Source organism: Dipodomys merriami, unplaced genomic scaffold, assembly GCF_024711535.1.
Source record: "Dipodomys merriami isolate MVZ:Mamm:240054 unplaced genomic scaffold, mDipMer1.0.p SCAF_9, whole genome shotgun sequence".
NCBI lineage: Eukaryota > Metazoa > Chordata > Mammalia > Rodentia > Heteromyidae > Dipodomys > Dipodomys merriami.
The window spans coordinates 38,444,432-38,465,484 of NW_027206512.1; the positions used below are offsets into that span (position 1 = coordinate 38,444,432).

Sequence of the window (21,053 nt, forward strand, 5' to 3'; positions counted from 1 at the left end):
GAAGAAGAAGAAGAAGAAGAAGAAGAAGAAGAAGAGGAGGAGGAGGAGGAGGAGGAGGAGGAGGAGGAGGAGGAGGAGGAGGAGGAGGAGGAGGAGGAGGAGGAGGAGGAGGAGGAGGAGGAGGAAGCGGAGGAGGAGGGAAGAGAAGAGAAGAGAAGAGAAGAGAAGAGAAGAGAAGAGAAGAGAAGAGAAGAGAAGAGAAGAAGAGAAGAGAAGAAGAGAAGAGAAGAGAAAAGAGAAGCAAAGCCCAGTCTCCATGGGCTGGTAGCTTACACCTTTGATCCTGGCTTACTCAAAAGCTAAAATCTGAGAAGCCTTAGTTTGCAGTTAGTTCAGGCAGAAAATTCCATGGAACTATCTCTAAAATACCCAGCAAAATGTTAGACAAAATTTGTTAGACTGGAGGGGTGGAGGCTCAAGCTATAGAACAACCAACCATATGCAAGAAAGTTGAATGAGGGTTCAAGGCCTGGCACAGGCACACACACACACAAAAGCCTGAGTCTAGAATTCACTTATTCAGAAATGTCAAGGAAATCTACAATGCTTCTCCGAAAACATGACTAGCTATACCATAAGTTGGTGATTTCATTCTGGACAATTTTCAAAGTTCTCCACAACTCAAAAACAAAAAGAATATAAGCTACTAATCACAGGTGAGGTTCTATATTTCACATGAATTCTGATTAGTAACCATTTACTGCTTTTCTGTCATTAGCTTGAAAACGCAAAAAATTATTCATACCTACAGAGATTCTCTTTCAGATAGTAGAATATATCTTTTGGGACTAAAGCAACAGAAAACACCAAGAGGTATCATCTTCAGAAAGAGATATTTTAAAAATATTATATAGAAAAAATAAAAAGCATCTTTAACTACCTAATCACTTTTCAAAGGGCAACTTTCTAGTCAACACCTTGTAAAAATAGTTTCTGATCAAATGCTGCTTAATTGGAAATAAATTACTTTTATGTTAAAGTTGACCACCCCTGAAGTTGCCAAAAGAAAATGATCTGATGGAAAATTAAAATTTAATTGCTTCTATTGCAAATTGAATTTTAAGTGGATGTGTGGAAAAGAGAAAATAATCATATACCAGGAAGCCAGCACAGCCAAGTGGTAAATCACCGGCTTCTGAAACAAGCTTTTCTTCTTAATTGGGAATGAATTTAAAGCTGCAACTAGACTTTAAAAATCCAACATTTGGGGCTGAGCATAGTAGGGTGTGTATGTAATCTCAACTACTGGTAACGTAGTAGAGGGAGGAAGATCACAATCTAAGGATAGTTGGGCAAATGTGTGAGACTATATCTGAAAACAAGCTAAAGAAAACAGGACAAAAAGAGTGATAGAGTGCTTGTCTAGCAGGTGCAAAGAGCTAAATTCAATCTCTGGTGCCACCAAAAAGAAATGATAAGAACTGCAAATATTGGTATATTATATACACACTGGACTTCAGATAGACTGATATAAAACTAACCCAACTGGTACATGAAAAAGGTAAATTACCACTAACTATAACAATGAATCTAATGCTTTACATTTTGTTTAATTTAAAACATATAATATTGGGGGAGGGTGTCTCAAAGTCTCAGAGAAAACTTCTATCTGGTAAGGAAATAAAAGCAAAAATGAATAGTTTCACCAACTGCCTTCTATAGGCAAATAATACTAACCAGTGAGCCATACATACTTCTTAGGTTCAAGGTCACCTCCCCCACAAAGTGGTTTTGTGACCCTGAACAAATATTTTAACATGAGTCTGCAAATCGGGGCAAATGTCATGATGGCAGACAGTATACTTAGCGCAAAGGGTTGCTGGCAGGACTAAACACTAAGCGTAGACCTTGTTAAGTGAAAGACCAAAAGTAAGTACTGACTAAGTGTTATATACTTCTGATTATTATTTTAGCAGAACAAGATCAGCACAGATACATGTCAACCTCAACCACTCCCCTGCGGAAATGAGGCTTGTTTGTGCTGAAGACTTTACCTTTTGTCGTGGTTGGTTAGGAGCAGAAACTACTACAGTGTTGCAAATTGCCAATGCAATAAAGAAGTCCATGATGTACAAGATCTCCAGGGGTGGACTGTGGATGGCCTCATCTAGTTGGGTAAAGAGCTGAGGCGTAATCTGACTAAATTTGTTCAAAAGCCTGGTGTCTGGGACCACATCGGTTTCCTATGAGCCAATAAGACAAAGGGTTGTTATCAACATAAGAAGTTCATGTATGTATACTACTGCGGTAAGTGACAATAGGAAAATAAAATAATTAGTTACTGGATGTTTAAGAAACTACCTGACATTGCCCATTTGTTAGGAAATGGAAAGACTTGGAAAAATTTATATTAAGTGAAGTAAGCCAGGCCCAAAGAAACATAGTCCCATGGTTTCCCTTATTTGCAATATCTAGTATATGTCTGAGTCAAGCAGAAAAGGTCAGATAAGGTGATGTTTGGGAAATGAACCCTTAGATATGTATTCAAATGTTTTTTTTTCTTTCATGCGATTGTTTCTAACACATTTATAAGATTATTTCTTTGTTGCTTTGTATGTCCCTCCCCCACAGTATAACCCCTGCTTTCACTGTATTTGATACGGTAATAATTTGTGGAGGGGAAGGGGAAAAACAAATCGTTTAAATGGACCCATTGTAATAATGAGACGTACAAGTCGTTATGTCTAAAACGAACTTTACAACTTTGGTGTGGGGAAGGGGGGAAGCGGGGAGGATGGGGGGGCAGGGGGAGGATTGGAAGGGATGGGAAGGGGAAACAAAGGAGGAGGCTACAATGCTTGATAAGAAATGTACTCATTATCTTGCCCGTGTAATTGTAACCCCTCTGTACAGCATTTTCACAATAAAAAAAAAGAAAGAAAGAAACTACCTGAATCATTAAACTGGGAGGTACAAACATGGTTTTCTACCAAGATCTAGTTGACTATTGTTTCTCCCTTTGAAATACAGTGTCATATATATATGTATATATATATATATAAGCACACACATCAAGTATACATATATTTTATATTTTATTGCCAAAATTAAACCTTAGCTATAAATTTATAATGAGAACCATTTCTTTTTAAAGTGAGGCTAGTATCCACATTTGATTATTTTAACAAAATATTTTTGTTCTTCAAAATTTACCACTCTTGTAAAAAAAATCTTCAAAATAAAAGTCAGCACAAGCAGATTGTTAGGTCTAACCAGTACACAAGACATGAGCAAGGGTATTTCCAGGAGATTTCACATTACCAAATAATTTTTGACATCCATGCTCCCCTTTTAAGGATTTTAAGAAAGATTTGCCTAATCAGTTCTATTCTTAAGAAAAATAAAAGCATGCCATTTTGTATAACACAGTGCTTCTCTGACTTACTTGAAAGTACTTCTTTTCACAAAAGTGTCATAGTAGAAATTGGATTATAATCCAGAAACATTTAAGCTCAGTCCAGGAAGGATTACCTGCTCTGGGTCAAGGTTATAGAAAAGAAGCACTGTGCTGCAGGAAAGTCCTGGACACAGAGTAACTGGCCCCAGAGAAGCCAGGAGAGGTGATTTTTGAGAAAAGACAAAAATACTGAGAATGTGTAATACTACACCCTGAAGATACTTAGGTCTTGGCGTTTGGTGGGGGTTAGCAAAGGTTTAAAATAAGAAAAGAGCTTGTGGTGGGAACGAGACAGCTTGGATTCCATCTTAGCTCCACTGAATATGAACTGGGGCCTCAGACAGTTTACTTAAACCCTCTGGGCTCCATTACCCTCTTCCATATAATGGCAAAAAGAACACTTGTCTCCCAGGGTGGTTGTGCAATGTAAATGAGGTAGTGGCTGAAATGGGACCAGTATGAGTAATGTAATGTTCCTTTTCCTTCCTTCTTATATGACATGTGCTCACTTTCAGCCAGGTTATGTGGCTCACAAACAATTTCACATGTGCACTTTATCTGATGTCACCAAGCACCTCCACATTTCTACCTAAATACAACACCTGCATAACAGGAGTCCATACTCTTGGGGTATGGAATGGGGATCTGGTTTTGGAGGAATATAGAAGGCATATTACAGTGTAATAAAAAATGGTTTTTTATGGACATCACAAGGCCTCAGAATTTCTCTATTAATTAGACACACTTACCTGTCTCTGAGATAATCCTGATATGCTTTGGTGGTTCTGAGAGTGAGCCATGAACCTTAAATTAAGCATTTTCATTTTCACTTAGATATTACCATCCCTGATCATAAATATACTTTTCAGATAGGAAGATATTACCATCCCTGATCATAAATATACTTTTCAGATAGGACACACCTGACTTCTCAAAAGTGAATTATTTTTTAAATAATTAAAAAGTTTGTGCTATTAGTTTATACTTTTCTATCGTGTGTCACCATTATGCTGAATTACCATTATGTGTTGTTGCGTAGAAAAGAAAGCAGCAGTGTTGGGCTGTGTGATACCTCTAAGGCTGTTGTTGGAGCATGAATTGGAGACGCGCATGGACATGCATTCACACTTACAATGGGGCTACTGAAAGCAGCCTGTCTGGAATGGGGCACTTCACTGGCTCCTTCTCCACTTCCTAAAGCGTAAGTGCTGCCAGAAAGCTGATTTGAGGGCTTGTTCCCCAAGGGCCCATTGTGAACCATCCTGCAGCCGTGGGCTCTTGGTGTCACCATATTGCTGAGGGAGCCATTCAGTGCATCTGTACAATCCTCATTGTCAGAGACAGCTTCCAGATAGGACTCTAGCCTCTTGGCTGAAGAACAGAAAAATCACATTGGGTCATCATCTGAGAAGAACAACTAACAACTGAATGTGTCAGGAAGTTACTTCAAGAATCAGTCATCATCCACCTCCTCTCCTTTCAAACCTGGCCTCCATCTGTACCCTTAAATTAATACACTTACATCTCGCCTTATTGAGAAAGCTAGACAAAGACAGAAATTCTCTTTTTTCCCATCATGACATCCCACACTTATCTTCGTCTGTACTCAGCCTCTACCTTGTTTCAACTGTTAAGCCCTCCTCTCGTGACCTGTGTCCCATCCTCCAGATTCTTCAAGAATATCATCTTTGCACTCTAACAACAACAGATGCTGGAGGGGATGTGGACAGAAAGGAACCTTACTTCATTGTTGGTGGGAATGTAAACTTGTTCAACCACTTTGGAAAGCAGTATGGAGGTTCCTCAAAAGACTTCACATAGAGCTCCCCTATGACCCAGCAATCCCACTTTTGGGCATTTACCCAAATGTTTACAAACAAGACCACACTAAAGCTACCAGCACAACTATGTTTATTGCAGCATATGGAACCAACCCAGATGCCCCTCAGTAGATGAATGGATCAAGAAAATGTGGTATATATACACAATGGAATTCTATGCCTCCATCAGAAAGAATGACATTGCCCCATTTGTTAGGAAATGGAAAAACTTGGAAAAAATTATATTAAGTGAAGTAAGCCAGGCCCAAAGAAACATAGGTCCCATGGTTTCCCTTATTTGCAATATCTAGTATATGTATGAGTCAAGCGGAAAAGGTCAGATAATGTGATGTTAGGAAAATGAACCCTTAGGTATGTATTTTAATGTTTTTTTCTTTCATGCATGTGTTTCTAATGCATTTATAAGATGATTTCTTTGTTGCTTTGTATGTCCCTCACCCACAGTATAACTCCTGCTTTCACTATATTTGATGTCAGTATAACTTGTGGAGGAGATGGGGAAAAACAAGTCGTTTAAGGATACAGGTGGACCTGTTGCAACAATGAGAAGTACAAGTTGTCATGTCAAAAACGAGCTTTACAACTTTGGGGCAGGGTGGGGGGGAAAGATTGGGGGAGAGAGGGGAGGCTGGGAAGGGATGTGAAGGGTAAACAAAGGAGGAGGCTGCAATGCTTGGTAAGAAATGTATGCATTATCCTGCCCATGTAATTGTAACCCCTCTGTACAGTATGTTCACAAATAAAATAAAATTAAATTAAATTTAAAAAAAAGTATATCATCTTTGCAATTCTGCTTTCACCAATTCTGTTTACACCAATCTGTCCATAAGCAATTTTAGAACTTTCTTCCCATCTCTTCACTGACATTACTCTTGTCAGGGTCACCATAACTCAACATTGTAAAGTCCAATGGCAACATATATCAGTCTTTAGTGTATTTTTTTTTGTTGTTTGTGGAGGGTGAAGGGGGAATTTAACCTAGGGTTTAAACCTTGAACTTTGTGCTTGCTAGGTGGGTTCTCTAGCACTTAATTCATGGCCTCAGCCCTTTACTGCTTTAATTATATATCAGGTAGGATCTCACACATTTGCCCAGGGCCAGCATCAAGACTTCAATTCTCCTATCTATGGCTTCTCATGTACCTGGGACCACAGGTACAATCATCTTACTTGATTTTACTGATTGAGATTGGATCTTATTAATTTTTTTCCTCTGGCTTTGAATTCCAATCATCCCAGTCTCCAAGTAGCTGGGATTATAGGTACAAGCCACTGTGCCAGGCCTTATTGAAGTTTTTGTTTTGTTTTGTTTTGGTTTGGTTTGGTTAGTCATGGGGCTTGAACTCAAGGCCTGGGTGCTGTCTCTGAGCTCTTTTGCTCAAGACTAGCATGCCACCACTTTGAAGCTCCACTTCCAATTTTTAAGTTGTTCATTGGAGATAAGTCTCATTGGGGTCTTTTCTACCTGGTCTAGCTAGGATTACAGGCATGAGCCATCAGTGCCTGGCTTTCTTTTTTTTTAAATGTTCATATATACATGTGAATATGAATATTTATCAGTATATATATGTATATATATACCCAGCTTCAACATAATGCCATCATGTAGAAACTGCTATTGCTTTTCTCTGCAGCTAAGGAAATTAACACCCAGAGAGATTAAGTACTTTAACCATGATTAAACAGGTGGTTGGAGGTAGAAAAGGGAGTTGAACTTAAGTCTTTCTGATTCCAGAGCCAATGTGTTTATCCATCATATCATAACTCCTTAAGACTAAATTGTATATAGCAGGTTTATCCCTTAGGAACTATTGGCAAGGATTGTACGTACAGTGGGCTGTTGTAACTGGGGAAGCAGCTGCTACTGGACACCAGTTGGTAGAAGCCAAGGACACTTGTAAACAAACATCTTTCAATGCACAAGCCCACTGCTGGGCTGAAGGCTCATGCCTGTAATCCTACCTACTCAAGAAGCTAAGGTCTAAGGATCACAGTTTGAAGCCAGCCCAGGCAGAAAAGTCCACAAGACTCTTACCTCCAGTAAACTACCAATCCCATTACTCTCCCCTAAAAGCTAGAAGTGGAGCTCTGGTTTGGTTTGAGTGGTACAGCATTAGCCTTGAGCAAAAGAAGCTCAGGGGCAGTGCCCAGGCCCTATCAACAGTGCTGAGACTGATAAATCCTTGAGTAAAAAAAAAAAGAAAAAAAGAAATGTGTTGGTGATGCCATTTTAGAAATAAATACTTCAAGTTCTACAGAAATGAAGTTAATGGTTCATGCAGCTTCTCTTAGTCATCATTAGACAAGGCAGGCACCACACAATTGGGTAAGGAAAACGATACCAGGTGGGTCAGCTTTTACTGGAGGACAAACTTTCTCAACAAGTACAACTGCAAGAATAGAATGGAGACAGCAAAGAATGAGTCAGCTTTTAATCATTCTGGGAAAGCTAGGACAAGTAAACGGGCAAGGTGAGTTACACCGTGATTCAGAAAACAAAGCTATTGGAGCTATACTTCCAGGCCCAGGGAAGAGTTTACAAAAGCCAAGATTTATCATCTAATTAATAAACAAAATGTATCTGATTGGTAATGAAGATTTTTATACCTCTCTTAAGGTAGGCTCTAGTTAGGTCTATGAATGCCTCAAAGTGGGCCAGGAATCTTGCTTTCTGACTCCTAAGAGGAAACATACAATGTCTGCGATCTCTTCTGTGTGTCTAAAGGTAGGTCCTCGGTTAAGTATCAAATTGGTTTTTTTTTTCTTTGTTTGATCTGTTTTCTTTTCCCATTCTTTTCTCAAATATCTCCAGACCTATGTATAGTCTACTAGTTGCTTTGATCTGCTATCTGGACAACATTAGGACTAAGTCCTGAGGGACAAAATGTTTACCATACTTTTTCAATGAGCTCTACAAGGGGGCCAAAAACAAGGCCTCAAACAAAATACTTTCTGAAAAGAGGAACCAGTGATCAAGGATTCTAGGAAACAGAAACTTAAAAATGCAGAACAACTACTTAAAGATACTTTTTTTAATGCAGTACATGTCCATAATGCTTATGTCCATAATCCTAGCTTCTCAGGAGGCTGAGATGTGAGGATTGTGGTCCAAAGCCAGAATGGGCAGGAAATTCCACAAGACTGTTATCTCCATTAACCACCAAAAAGCAAGATGTGGAGCTGTGGTTCAAGTGGTAGAGCATTAATCTTGAGCAAAAAAGCTCAGGACAGTGCCAGACCCTGAGTTCAAGCCCCAGGCCAAACACACACACACACACACACACACACACACACACACACACACACACACACACACACAAACACACACACACACATATACACACACAGAACAAATATTGTCTAAATTTATTTTCAGGCTGTGTTTATATGGCACATATGAATACAAACAAATTGGAGTTGGGTTCCATTCCCAAGACAACTCAATATGTTGAGATATGTGTAAAGAATGAAAAACAATTTTTGAAACATTTCTGATCCCAAATACTTCAGATAGAAATTACTGAATCTGTAATGGCCAAAAAGGCACAGCAAACTAGGCCTGAGCACATACAATAGAAGATTATGCTCTTCACATGGTTATAAACTGACTTAGGAGAAAACCACGTGACATTGTTGAGTAAGACAAACTGCAAAACAGAGCTTTAATGTTCATTGTAGAGAAATCTGCATAAAAGAATGAATGGCAATATATATATATATATATATATATAGAGAGAGAGAGAGAGAGAGAGAGAGAGAGAGAGAGAGGTATTAACCAATTATTAATGAGGGTTAAGTCATTACCCAATTATAAACGAATAGGAGTTTTAATTTGTTTTGAAAGTTCACTTCTCTGAATTATATTGATAGGAACACATCTTATTTTTATAAAGAACAAAATTAAGTAAAGTTCAATTCTTCTTCAACATCCCTAGCCATAAAAGAAATGCAAATCAAAATGACATTGAGATATCACCTCACTCCAGTTAGAACAGCAAAAATCAAGAACTCTAACAACAACAGATGCTGGAGGGGATGTGGGCAGAAAGGAACCTTACTTCATTGTTGGTGGGAATGTAAACTTGTTCAACCACTTTGGAAAGCAGTATGGAGGTTCCTCAAAAGACTTCACATAGATCTCCCCTATGATCCAGCAATCCCACTTTTGGGCATTTACCCAAATGTTTACAAACAAGACCACACTAAAGCTACCAGCACAACTATGTTTATTGCAGCATTATTTACCATAGCTAAGATATGGAACCAACCCAGATGCCCCTCAGTAGATGAATGGATCAAGAAAATGTGGTATATATACACAATGGAATTCTATGCCTCCATCAGAAAGAATGACATTTCCCCATTTGTTAGGAAATGGAAAGGCTTGGAAAAAATTATATTAAGTGAAGTAAGCCAGGCCCAAAGAAACATAGGTCCCATCGTTTCCCTTATTTGCAATATCTAGTATAGGTATGAGTCAAGCGGAAAAGGTCAGATAATGTGATGTTAGGAAAACGAACCCTTAGATGTGTATTTTAATGTTTTTGTTTCTTTCATGCATGTGTTTCTAACGCATTTATAAGATTATCTCTTTGTTGCTTTGTATGTCCCTCCCCCACAGTGTAACCCCCGCTTTCACTATATTTGATATCAGTATAACATGTGGAGGAGATGGGGACAAACAAGTCGTTTAAGGATTCAGGTGGACCTGTTGCAACAATGAGAAGTACAAAATGTCATGTCAAAACCAGCTTTACAATGTCGGTGTGGGGGGGGGGGTATGATTGGGTGGGGGGGAGGGGGGAGGCTGGGAAGGGAGGTGAAGGGTAAACAAAGGAGGAGGCTGCAATGCTTGGTAAGAAATGTATGCATTATCCCGCCCATGTAATTGTAACCCCTCTGTACAGTATGTTCTCAAATAAAATAAAATAAAATATTAAAAAAAAAGTTCAATTCTTCAAAGAAAATTTCAAATTCAAAATTTTACTTGAAGTTAGAAGCTCATCTCATGTTACTAATTCTTCAACTAGCATTAGTAGATAGCTAGAAGCTAAATGGTAGGGACCTGGAATCCCTTTAGAATTACTCTCAAAAATATTCTTTCAGATCTCTTAGAGTTTCACTGGCTCCTTGCAAATTTCTACAGTGCATAGCACTACTACTCTCCCAATCTCAATTGGTAACTTACTTTACTTTTAGCAAGAACTGGCTGGGAATGTGGCTTAGTGGTAGAGTGCTTGCCTAGCATTCATGAAGCCCTGGATTTGATTCCTCAATACCACATAAACAGAAAAAGCCAGAAGCGGGCTGGGAAGGTGGCTCAGTGGTAGAGCGCTTGCCTTGCATGCCTGAGGCCCTGGGTTTGATTCCTCTGCACCATATAAGCAAAAAGAAAAAAAGCCAGAAGTGGCGCTGTGGCTCAAGTGGTAGAGCGCTAGCCTTGAGCTGAAGAGCTGAGGGACAGTGCCCAGGCCCAGAGTTCAGGTCCCACGACCTGACCCCCTCCCCCAAAAAAAGAAGCCTTAAAAAAAAAAAAAGAAAAAGCCAGAAGTAACTCAAGCACTAGAGAGCTAGTCTTAAGCAAAAGAAGCTCAGGGACAGTGCCCAGGTCCTGAGTTAAAGCCCCAGGACTGGCCAAAAAAAAGAACCCACAGCAGTATATTCTTTAACGTGACTTTTTACCTACTAAATTTTTGATGAGGTCATATACATATTTTTCAATAAAACTAATGCAGTACTGAATAAAACAATTGTACAAATGTGAAATGATTCTGCAAATTTGTAAAAATACAAATATTTAAATATAATAGGAATATTAAACTGCATAAGAATGTTATTAAATAACATTTTTATAATAGAAATGTTAAAGACACCAAATATATACTAAAAGATATAATAATAAGCAAAACAAATGCTGAGTATCTATCTTATAGTGTCATTTAGTGTCAGTTATTGTTTATATCTATTATTGTATAATCTAGCAGCATAAAATTTAATGTTTACTAACTTTTTAAAAGAAAAAGAATGTAGCATCAAGGTCAACTATATAAGCTGAGCACCCACTACTTAAGTAAAGCACTCCCAGGCCAGATTAGGAATTTAAAAGGTTTCAAAACAAACAAACAAAAAACACTTATGTGATAAATAGCTTTTTTAGAAACCCAATACTCACCATTTTCTTCATGGCAATAATCAAATCCTGCAACACTACACCTTCGAAAAACCATCTTATTCTCAGTGAGGGTTCCTGTCTTATCAGAAAAGAGGTACTGAATTTGTCCAAGATCCTCAGTGATGTTCAAGGCACGGCACTGAATAGTAGAATCCATTTTCTCATTATAAAAATCCACATCACTTTGAATGAAATATATTTGTCCAAGCTTCACAATTTCAATTGAAACATAAAGAGAAATAGGAATCAAGACCTAAGAAGAAACAAACAAGAAAATGTTAAAGTAGGCTAGAGAAAGTGGCGATAGCTGAAGGTAGCTGGAAAAGGAGGAAAACCCATAAAATTTCATGGTAAATTTGACGGGGATTACCTGTAATAAAATGATCATGGTCCAAAACATATAAAATCCTGCCAACACTGGTGATATGACATGTCCATCAGGCTCAGGAATGTTAAAAAAGATGTTTTCATATCTGCTCAACCAGATTCCATGACCTTTCAAAAACACACACAGATATTAAAATAATATAGAACTTTATTCCTTGGGAAGGAAAAAGAGAATGTTTATTAATTTTGTTTGGGGGAAACAGGTTAAAATTCAAAGGTCTTTGTCTCTGTCTTTCTCTAGATTGTTTCCCAGATTCCTTCAGTACTATGGCAAAGAATAAATAGACAGTCACTATTAATGTTTTTCAGGCTAATAGATGAAGAGGCAAATAAAAGTTTCCTTTACAGAATCTGAACATTCACAAACATCATTTTGAAAAAAATCGTATCTTGGCAAAAAGATGTTAAATACACACAACAACAACAACAATGACAACAACAACAACAGATTTTACCTACCCAGGGCACCAGTTAAACACATTATAAGCAGAAGCAGGACACACCACAGAACATCTGTATTTGCTCTTCTTTCTAATTTACTGCGCTTATACCTTGGTCCACTATTGTTCAGCATTGCTTTGGTTTCATGGCCTGTATAGGAAACACAGGATATCTGAAAATGTACATTAAAACCAGGTAGCAAACACCATTTTAAAAAAATAGTTACAGAAGATAATTTAAGAGCACATAATGTATTTTGGTCAGTTTATTCAGCTTTTGTGGAAAAAGAAAAGAAAACAGTGATTAAGTTTATCAAGACAAAGTTTACTTTGTGCTTCCACAGACTGTAGTCTTGAGTAAGTGAAAATGTTAATTTGTATTAAAGCAGAGAGAAGACTGATGAAACGCAGAAGTATAACCAACCTGCATAAACCACAATGCCCACCACTGCTTCTGTGTTTCTAATGGTGCACCCTCTCAGCAATAAGTTTTCTTTGCCGAGGCCCACACGTTCTTTGCTGGGATGCTCTCTGTAAAAACGACAGTAAACTAGTTTATTTTTAAAATGGCAAATGTTGAGTATAAAGATAAAAATTGTGGCACTTGAATGTTCTTGACTCTGAATAATAAATTAGTTTACAGGAATGGTTTTAAGTTTCTGGCCCTTTTGCTTTTGTTTTTTATTTTTGTTTTTGTTTTTGTTTTTTATTGTGAAAATACCGTATAGAGGGGTTACATTTACATGGGCAAGGTAATGAGTACATTTCTTATCAAGCATTGTTGCCTCCTCCTTTGTTTCCCCTTCCCATCCCTTCCCATCCACCCCACCCTCACCCCCACCTCCGGCCCCACCAGGCCACAGTTGTAAAGTTCTTTTTTCAACATTAGGACTTGTACATCTCATGGCTTCAATAGGTCCACCCATATCCCTATTTAAACAATTTTTCCCCTTCCCCTCCACAAATTATACCAACATCAAATATAGTAAAAGCCATATATTAAGTGAAATAAGCCAGGCCCAAAGAAACATAGATCCCATGGTTTCCCTTATTTGCTTTTGTTTTCTTAGTTTCCTGCTTTGGCTGGAGTTTCTACTTCCCTTTGCTTTTTTTAGTAGTCATTGTTTGTCAGTTAGTACAAGAACTCAGAAATATTCCAAATAAGGATCCTGTTCTTCAAGTATGCACTGTATTAACAACCGTTAGTAGGGAAAAATTCTTAATACAATTAGAAAATTACCCATTTTCAACCTGGCTAAGATCAAGGATCGGCTCAGGAAAGAGTAATTGGTGATTGCTTAAGTCAACAGGTAAAAGTCCAATAAGGAACTTCACAATGAGAAAGTTAGGTTAGAGCATCAATTTGACCATGGACGTCCTACTGTATGGCCTTCCTAGTGTATGGAAAAGGAAGTTATGGGTATATAAGTCTCTATGAGGACATTAAAGTCCAAGATATGTAGCTTCAGAGGATCTATGAATGATGTGCAATAATGTGTGTGTGTGTGTGTGTGTGTGTGTGTGTGTGTGTGCGCGCACGTGGGCGTATGTGCTATTTTTCCAGGGAGAGAATCCATTTCTTTCATAATATTCTGAAAGTGTCACTTGATGATTGACAAAAACTAACAGGGCAGGGCTGGGAAGGTGGCTCAGTGGTAGAGCGCTTGCCTTGCATGCTCGAGGCCCTGGGTTCGATTCCTCAGCACCACATAAGCAGAAAGAAAAAAGCCAGAAGTGGTGCTGTGGCTCAAGTGGTAGAGCGCTGCTAGCCTTGAGCTGAAGAGCTGAGGGACAGCGCCCAGGCCCAGAATTCAGGCCCCACGACCGGACCAAAAAAATAAATAAATAAATAACAGGACCAAAGAGACATGTTAAAATCACTGCAAATACGCAGTCAACCAGATCCAAAATGTGGGAATCTATACAGGTCAAATGACTTTGCTTATTCAAGAAATGAATGTCATACATATGTGTATTTAGTGGGATGAGATCAGCAAGGGGAAGGAAAGTTGGAAGAAGGAGGCATCAGCTCAGTATAGAACATGAACTCAGTTTTCCATGAATTGGTCTATAAATAATATTTAAAAGCTTTGTGATACCTAATTGTTCATAATATACAGAAGCAGAATTTATTTGGGTGTACTGATCTTGTTTCCTATAATACTGTTAAACTCACTTCTTGTTTGAATAGTTTTTTTGTAGCCGTTAAAAAAAAATCTGTAATTTCATCAGATTTTCTACAAAGAAAATCTTTTTACCTGCTGGAAATAGCTTGAACATCTATTATAAGCTTGAATAAAAGCAGTGTGAGCAGGTATTCATAGCCTTAGGGCACAGGTAATAGTATTTCAACACTAAGCATGATGCTAGCTATAGGCTATTTGTATATATATCCCTTTTTAAGTTGAGAATGTTCCTTCCTAGTCCCTCTTTTCAGAAACGGAAGCTAAACTTTGCCAAATCATGTTTCTCTATCTATGAGATAACTATCTGGTTTTTCTTTTCTTTCTGAATTTGCTAAATATCTTTTATTAATATAGTATTAATACTTTGTTTTGTAATGTTAACTCAATCTTGCATTTGGGAATAAGCCCTACTAGGTTGTGAAGTGTTACATTTTTTATGCATTATTAGATTTAATTTGCTATAATTTGGGGTACAATATTTACATTTATGTTCACAAAGGACATTAGTTTTTTCTTAAATGCCTTTGAATTAGAGCAAATGGATGAAGACAATTCTGACCACAAGAAATGAGTTGTTAATATGCCTCTTTCTGTAAGTTACTAAAATGAAATATGTCTAATTGCTTCCTTGTAAAAAATCAGAAAACAAAGGATCAAAGAGAATAAATAGCGTGACTTGGCTTAGAGTCATAAAGCACTAAGTGGCTAAAGCCAAGCTTTAAATTTGACATGATCTAATGTCTAACTGCCCTTGCACAAAGGATATGGATGCTACAGAAAGCCTTCGATGCTCTTAAACAAGTGTTCAAATCACTGGCTCACTTTTGCTAAATGTAACAGCTTATCTGGTACTCTAATTCGACAGAAGGCCATCATTCAACCTGCCACTTTAGTCCAAACACATCTTTCCCAACAGTAATATCTCAGGCTTAGAGCTCATGGAGCTAAGCCTGGTGGTGTACAACTGCAATCCCAGTACTTGGGAGGCTGAGACAAGAGAATCACAAAAATTCTGAGGCTGGTCTGAACTACATAGTGAAAAGGAAAGAGTATGTCTCAAAAGGAAAGAGTATGGAGTTTATGTAAGATATTACTATACCAGCGGAGGGGGTTAAGATTTTTAATAAAGAAATGTTATTGTTGCCATTGTTTTTGTTGTTGTTGTTGTTTGGGGGGATGTTTTTGCTGGTCCTAGGGCTTGAACTCAGGGCCTAATTAAGCTCTGTCCCTGAGTATCTGTGCTCAAAGCTAGCACTCTACCACTTGAGCCACAGCACCACTTCCAGCTTTTTCTGAGTAGTTTATTAAAGAGTCTCATGGACTTTCCTGCTTGAGCTGGCTTTGAACCAGGACTCTCAGATCTCAAGCTTCTGAGTAGCTAGAAATACAGGTGTAAGCCACCAGCAACCAGCATGTTGCTATTGCTTTAAATAAATATAGACAGAGAGACAAAGATTTATTAAATTATTTTGGTAAACCAATACACAGGTGGCTGATTTGTGTCCTGTAATGACTTAGCTTGGTGGTTAAGTACACAAAACTTTTACTGAATTAAGCCAAGTTCACTATGCCCCCCAAAGTGTCACTTGTCACTCACAGGAAGCCTCGGAATCTGTTGAGGTCATTGTTTGGACTTTCACACTCTATCCTACTGGAAAATTTCTCAGGATCAACTTCAGAGTCCTAAAAAAAAAAATTTCAAAAATCACAAAACAAGAAGAATTTCAGAGTAAAGCAATGGCAGTCTGATAATTAAGCATTTTAGCACTTTCATTAATTCTTTTCTGTTGGTGGTGGTGGTGATCATGGGGCCTGAACTCTGGGCCTGGGCACTGTCCCTCAGCTGTTCAGCTCAAGGCTAGTGCTCTACCACTTGAGCCACAGCACTACTTCCGGCTTTTTTCTTTTTGCTTATGTGGTGCTGAAGAATGGAACCCAGGGCCTCATGCAGGCAAGGCAAGCGCTCTACCACTGAGTCACCTTCCCAGCCCCAATATTGTGTTCTTTTTGTAGAGTAGAATCCACATTATGTACTTTAAATGTATTAATTGATTTCTTTTTCAGAGTCCCATGAAGGTATGCACTGCAATTTGGCCTACTTAACAGAACAGTAAAGATAGAAACAACAAGGATCATTCTTTCTGATGGAGGCATAGAATTCCATTGTGTATATATACCACATTTAAAAAAAAATTTATTGTGAAAATACCGTACAGAGGGGTTACAATTACACGGGCAAGATAACGAGTACATTTCTTATCAAGCATTGTAACCTCCTCCTTTGTTCCGCTTCCCATCCTTTCCCATCTCCCTGCCCCACTCTGGCCCTGCCCGGCCAAAGTTGTAAAGTTCGTTTTTCAACATAATGACTTGTACACCTCATTGTTGCAATGGGTCCTCCTGTATCCCTATTTAAATGGTTTGTTTTTGCCCTTCCCCTCCACAAATTATAACAACATCAAATACAATGAAAGCAGGGGTTATACTGTGGGGGAGGGACATACAAAGCAACAAAGAAATCATCTTATAAATATGTTAGAAACAATCGCAAGAAAGAAAAAAACATTTAAATACTTATCTTGGGGTTCATTTCACCTAAGATCAACTTATCTGACCTTTTCTGCTTGTCTCAGACATATACTAGTTATTGCAAATAAGGGAAACCATGGGACCTATGTTTCTTTGGGCCTGGCTTATTTCACTTAATATATTTTTTTCCAAGTCTTTCCATTTCCTAACAAATGGGGCAATGTCATTCTTTCTGATGGAGGCATAGAATTCCATTGTGTATATATACCACATTTTTTTTGATCCATTCATCTACTGAGGGACATCTGGGTTGGTTCCATATCTTAGCTATGGTAAATAATGCTGCAATAAGCACAGTTGTGCTGGCAGCTTTGTTAGGAGATGGAAAGACTTGGAAAAAATTATATTATTAAGTGAAGTAAGCCAAGCCCAAAGAACATAGGTCCCATGGTTTCCCTTATTTGCAAACTAGTATATGTCTGAGACAAGCAGAAAAGGTCAGATAAGTTGATCTTAGGTGAAATGAACTCCAAAATAAGGACTCAAATGGTTTTTCTTTCTTGCTATTGTTTCTAACATATGTCCCTCCCCCATGGTATAACCCCTGTTTTCACTGTACTTGATGTTGGTATAATTTGGAGAGGGGAAGGGAAAAAGAAAATTCTTTAAATAGGGATACAGTTGGACCCATTGCAACAATGAGATGTACAAGATGCTATGTCGAAGAACAAACTTTACAACTTTGGGGGTGAGGATGGGAGGGCAGAGATGGTAAGGGGAAACAAAGGAGGAGGCAACAATGCTTGATATGAAATGTACTCATTTCCTTGCTCGTGTAATTGTAACCCCTCTGTATGGTATTTTCACAATAAAAAACTTATTAATAATTTTTTAAAATATGAAAAAAAGAAACAACAAGGATCATATAATGCACCAAAGTTCTCAAAAAGTGGTTAGCCCAAAATTACTATAGAGGTCACTGGGTTCTACAGCACTCACATTACAGGCAAGCAATACCAATTAATAATTTATATCATCCCCAGTGGCATAACCAAATTCCAAGTTGTGTAAGACTTCCTCAGAATTTTAGGAGCGGGACTGTTTATAAAAGTATCAGTGGCTCTAAACTGAAAGGCATGTTAATCAGACAGTCTATGTAAAATACACAGGAAGAAAGATGCACCCCATGTGAAATGTACTAAAGATAAGGGTAGGAAGAGGCTAAAATATTTTTTGAATGGACCAGGTGAAGGAACCTCAACTTATTAGTAGCTCAGGTTTAAATGTAAGATCACTACATTTTAAAATAGTTCATCTCAAGTGATTTGAGATGTAAAGAAAAGATGCAGCTATTAAGCACTACACCTAATGTGGTTGAATCTTACAAAAACACTGGAAAGGAAATAGCATCATTTCCATTTTAGGATAAGGAAGCAGAGGCATAAAACATTAGAATAACTTGCCCAAACCCATAGTTATGAATGTCAGAGCTAAGATAAACACAAATTTATGTCATAATAACTTCTAATTTCTCCCTCCCCTTAATATAGCAAGGTAACAGGTCTCAAAGTTATGTGACCTAAGAGGCTAGGAAAGTTTTCAAAGGCTTTGGAACACGTTATGATATATTTTAGGAGCAATGATCCAACTATATACTAATGAGTATTTAAGATTAAGAAGAATAAATTAGCAGGTGGTTGCTTTTGTGGTAGTTTCCTTCTATCAAGGTTTCTTAATTTAGTTCCAAAAATTGACTGAAGACAGAAGTGTTTGAGCTCCAAAGTCATTTAATCCTGTTATCTACAAAATAAGTCTACTGATATCTAGAAATTTATTAAAACTGAGATTGTGTTGTCAGTAACAAAAAAAGAAACACCTAATTTTAAAAAATCTCTTTATCTGTACTATGGAAATGAACACAGCCATTTCCTGGGGAGAGAAAAGAAGGTTAATTAATCAACATCCGAGAACATATTGTTTACCTGCTCTGCATACCCCCGTACCACCTGCCTCTGTTTTAAATTGCTTTCTCCATCAAGGCTGGAAGTTTCGATGTGACAGATTCCATCAGGATCACTGGAAAAGAGTAACACCATATCTGCAGGGATGATTTCATTACAGGAGAGGCGAATGAAGTCCCCAACAGTGACATTTTTCCAGCAACAGTCCATGTACTTTTTCTCCTTCCTAAAATGGGGGTGGGAAGGGTGGGAAGAGTTGTGGAAAACTGAAACATGTAATTTTTTGTTAAACTTAGTGCACACATCAAATCATTTTTGATAAAATGTCAAAAGAGAAGCTACAAAATCCTAAAACCAAAATTCCACACGTGACTCATCTGGAAACTCAGTTCATAAACAACTCAAATGGGCTTTTCCAAGTTTTCCCTCTGAGACTTTTGAAATGCTTTGCTAATTGAGTATAATTCTAGAATGAAATTACAGAGGGGTTTAAATGGGTTTATATGCAGAATGATTCTTGCATGCTGACCTGTGCTTGGAGTACCAGGGGTCTGGGGAAAGAAGGTAAGACATGTGGTCTCTTCTCAGAGAGCTTCTGGTCCAGCCAAGAGGCTGAATAATAATAGAAGAAGACATGATGAAATGTAATAACCACAGGTCATATATTTTTAAAACATCGTTATTTCACCATAAAAAATTATCGGCCTCAAATTATCAGTGAATGAAATAACCTTCCAAATCAATAGTCATCCTATGTGAGAATTCAACCAATTACAATATTTGTACAGGATCCTCCTGTAACCTTTTTCTCCGTGGCTCCCCTAAGATTGAAGACATCTCCATTGTTGACTAAATATTAGCTGGAGCTTCATAGAATATATGACATGGTTCAATACTCATCATGTTTATGCTTGGCTATGTAGACTTCCTATTTCATAAATACTGGAAATACAGATCTCCAACAGTAAATACACTCCTGAATAGAAGAAGCTCCAGGCTTTGTGCACCAAGTAGAACACTCTTCTCTGTCCCTTGCAATTTTCCCCCCATATGCAGTCTCCTGCCTTCTCTTGTCACATCCCACTCATTCTTTACATCACTTCAAGTTCATTTCTGCCTTACATAAATCATCCTGTTCTTAATCCTAAATTGCAGCAGCCAGTGTTGAAAAACCACCGGCCTACTTGCTCTTCTGTGGTCTGAAGTTTAATTCAACCAGAGAAACTCTCCTTTTATAAAGTCTTGGGTTGATAAAGGCTTTAATTTCCCTTTGAACCTGAATTGAATTCACTGTAGAATTTTAGGAAATATTTGTTGAAACAATAACAATACAGAAAGGTTTCTGGTCACACACATCTAAGAGGAGAAAAAAACAAAGCAAAACATGACACGCTTTCAAATAATACTTACATATCCCTTAGTGATACTTACCTGTTGTAAACTTTAGTTACTAAGTTGTTGATTTGCTTGTCAATTTTGTATTTTCGGTAATCTTCTAAGCCATCTTTAATTGCAATAATCGTGAGGACCACCACCAAAGGCAGCATAGTAATTTCCTTTTGGAAGGCTTCTACTAAGGGTACCCAGTTCAGGACAACTAGGAACAGGAAATACAAATTGGCAGCCCTGTAACCCAAGCATACATAGAGATATGTTAGCAAATCACCTCGAAAACTGGAGTCAAAGATCTTTTGGTGGTTTTCTCTCAGTTTGTATTAGCTGGTTAAACAGAAAACTAGCACAGTCTAACAAATCTAAATGAACTGGCTATTACCCAATGAGACATTTGGCTTATAGGGTCACATTTTAACAAGTATGACATACAGATTTTTTAAGTGCATTGTACTGAGCATTTGAATGAGGCATCTTTGAGTTGTATAACACAGAAAAGCATAAAGAATTTGTATTTTCCTTAACTTTAAGGTTAAAGCAATTAAGGAAATATTGACCTGGGAGCAGTACCTCAAGCCTATAGTCCTATTATTTTGAATGTAGAGGGTGGTAATCACTATTTAAGACCATCCTAGGCATACGAGTCTGTAAGATTCCATCTCCATCAATGGTTAAGTACAGTGGCCTGTTATGCTAGCACAAATACTAGGATCACACACCATGCTGGTCTAGTGTATAAAATTAGATC

At 37.9% G+C, this 21,053-nt stretch overlaps 1 protein-coding gene across 4 annotated transcripts in view; it reads right to left on the minus strand.

Annotated features, from left to right (window-relative positions):
- Atp10d (ATPase phospholipid transporting 10D (putative)) overlaps positions 1–21,053 on the minus strand; it is a 69,856-nt gene that overhangs the window by 27,015 nt on the left and 21,788 nt on the right. For 3 of the 4 annotated variants that reach the window (XM_070013001.1, XM_070012998.1, XM_070012999.1), the window contains 9 exons: positions 20,345–20,539; positions 18,935–19,139; positions 16,021–16,106; positions 12,662–12,768; positions 12,257–12,388; positions 11,781–11,905; positions 11,411–11,663; positions 4,530–4,768; positions 1,995–2,183 (listed from right to left, as the gene is read on the minus strand). In XM_070013001.1, coding sequence (XP_069869102.1) covers positions 1,995–2,183; positions 4,530–4,768; positions 11,411–11,663; positions 11,781–11,905; positions 12,257–12,388; positions 12,662–12,768; positions 16,021–16,106; positions 18,935–19,139; positions 20,345–20,539 — 1,531 coding nt within the window. The remainder of the gene's footprint in view (positions 1–1,994; positions 2,184–4,529; positions 4,769–11,410; positions 11,664–11,780; positions 11,906–12,256; positions 12,389–12,661; positions 12,769–16,020; positions 16,107–18,934; positions 19,140–20,344; positions 20,540–21,053) is intronic. The other variant, XM_070013000.1, reaches the window with a different exon arrangement.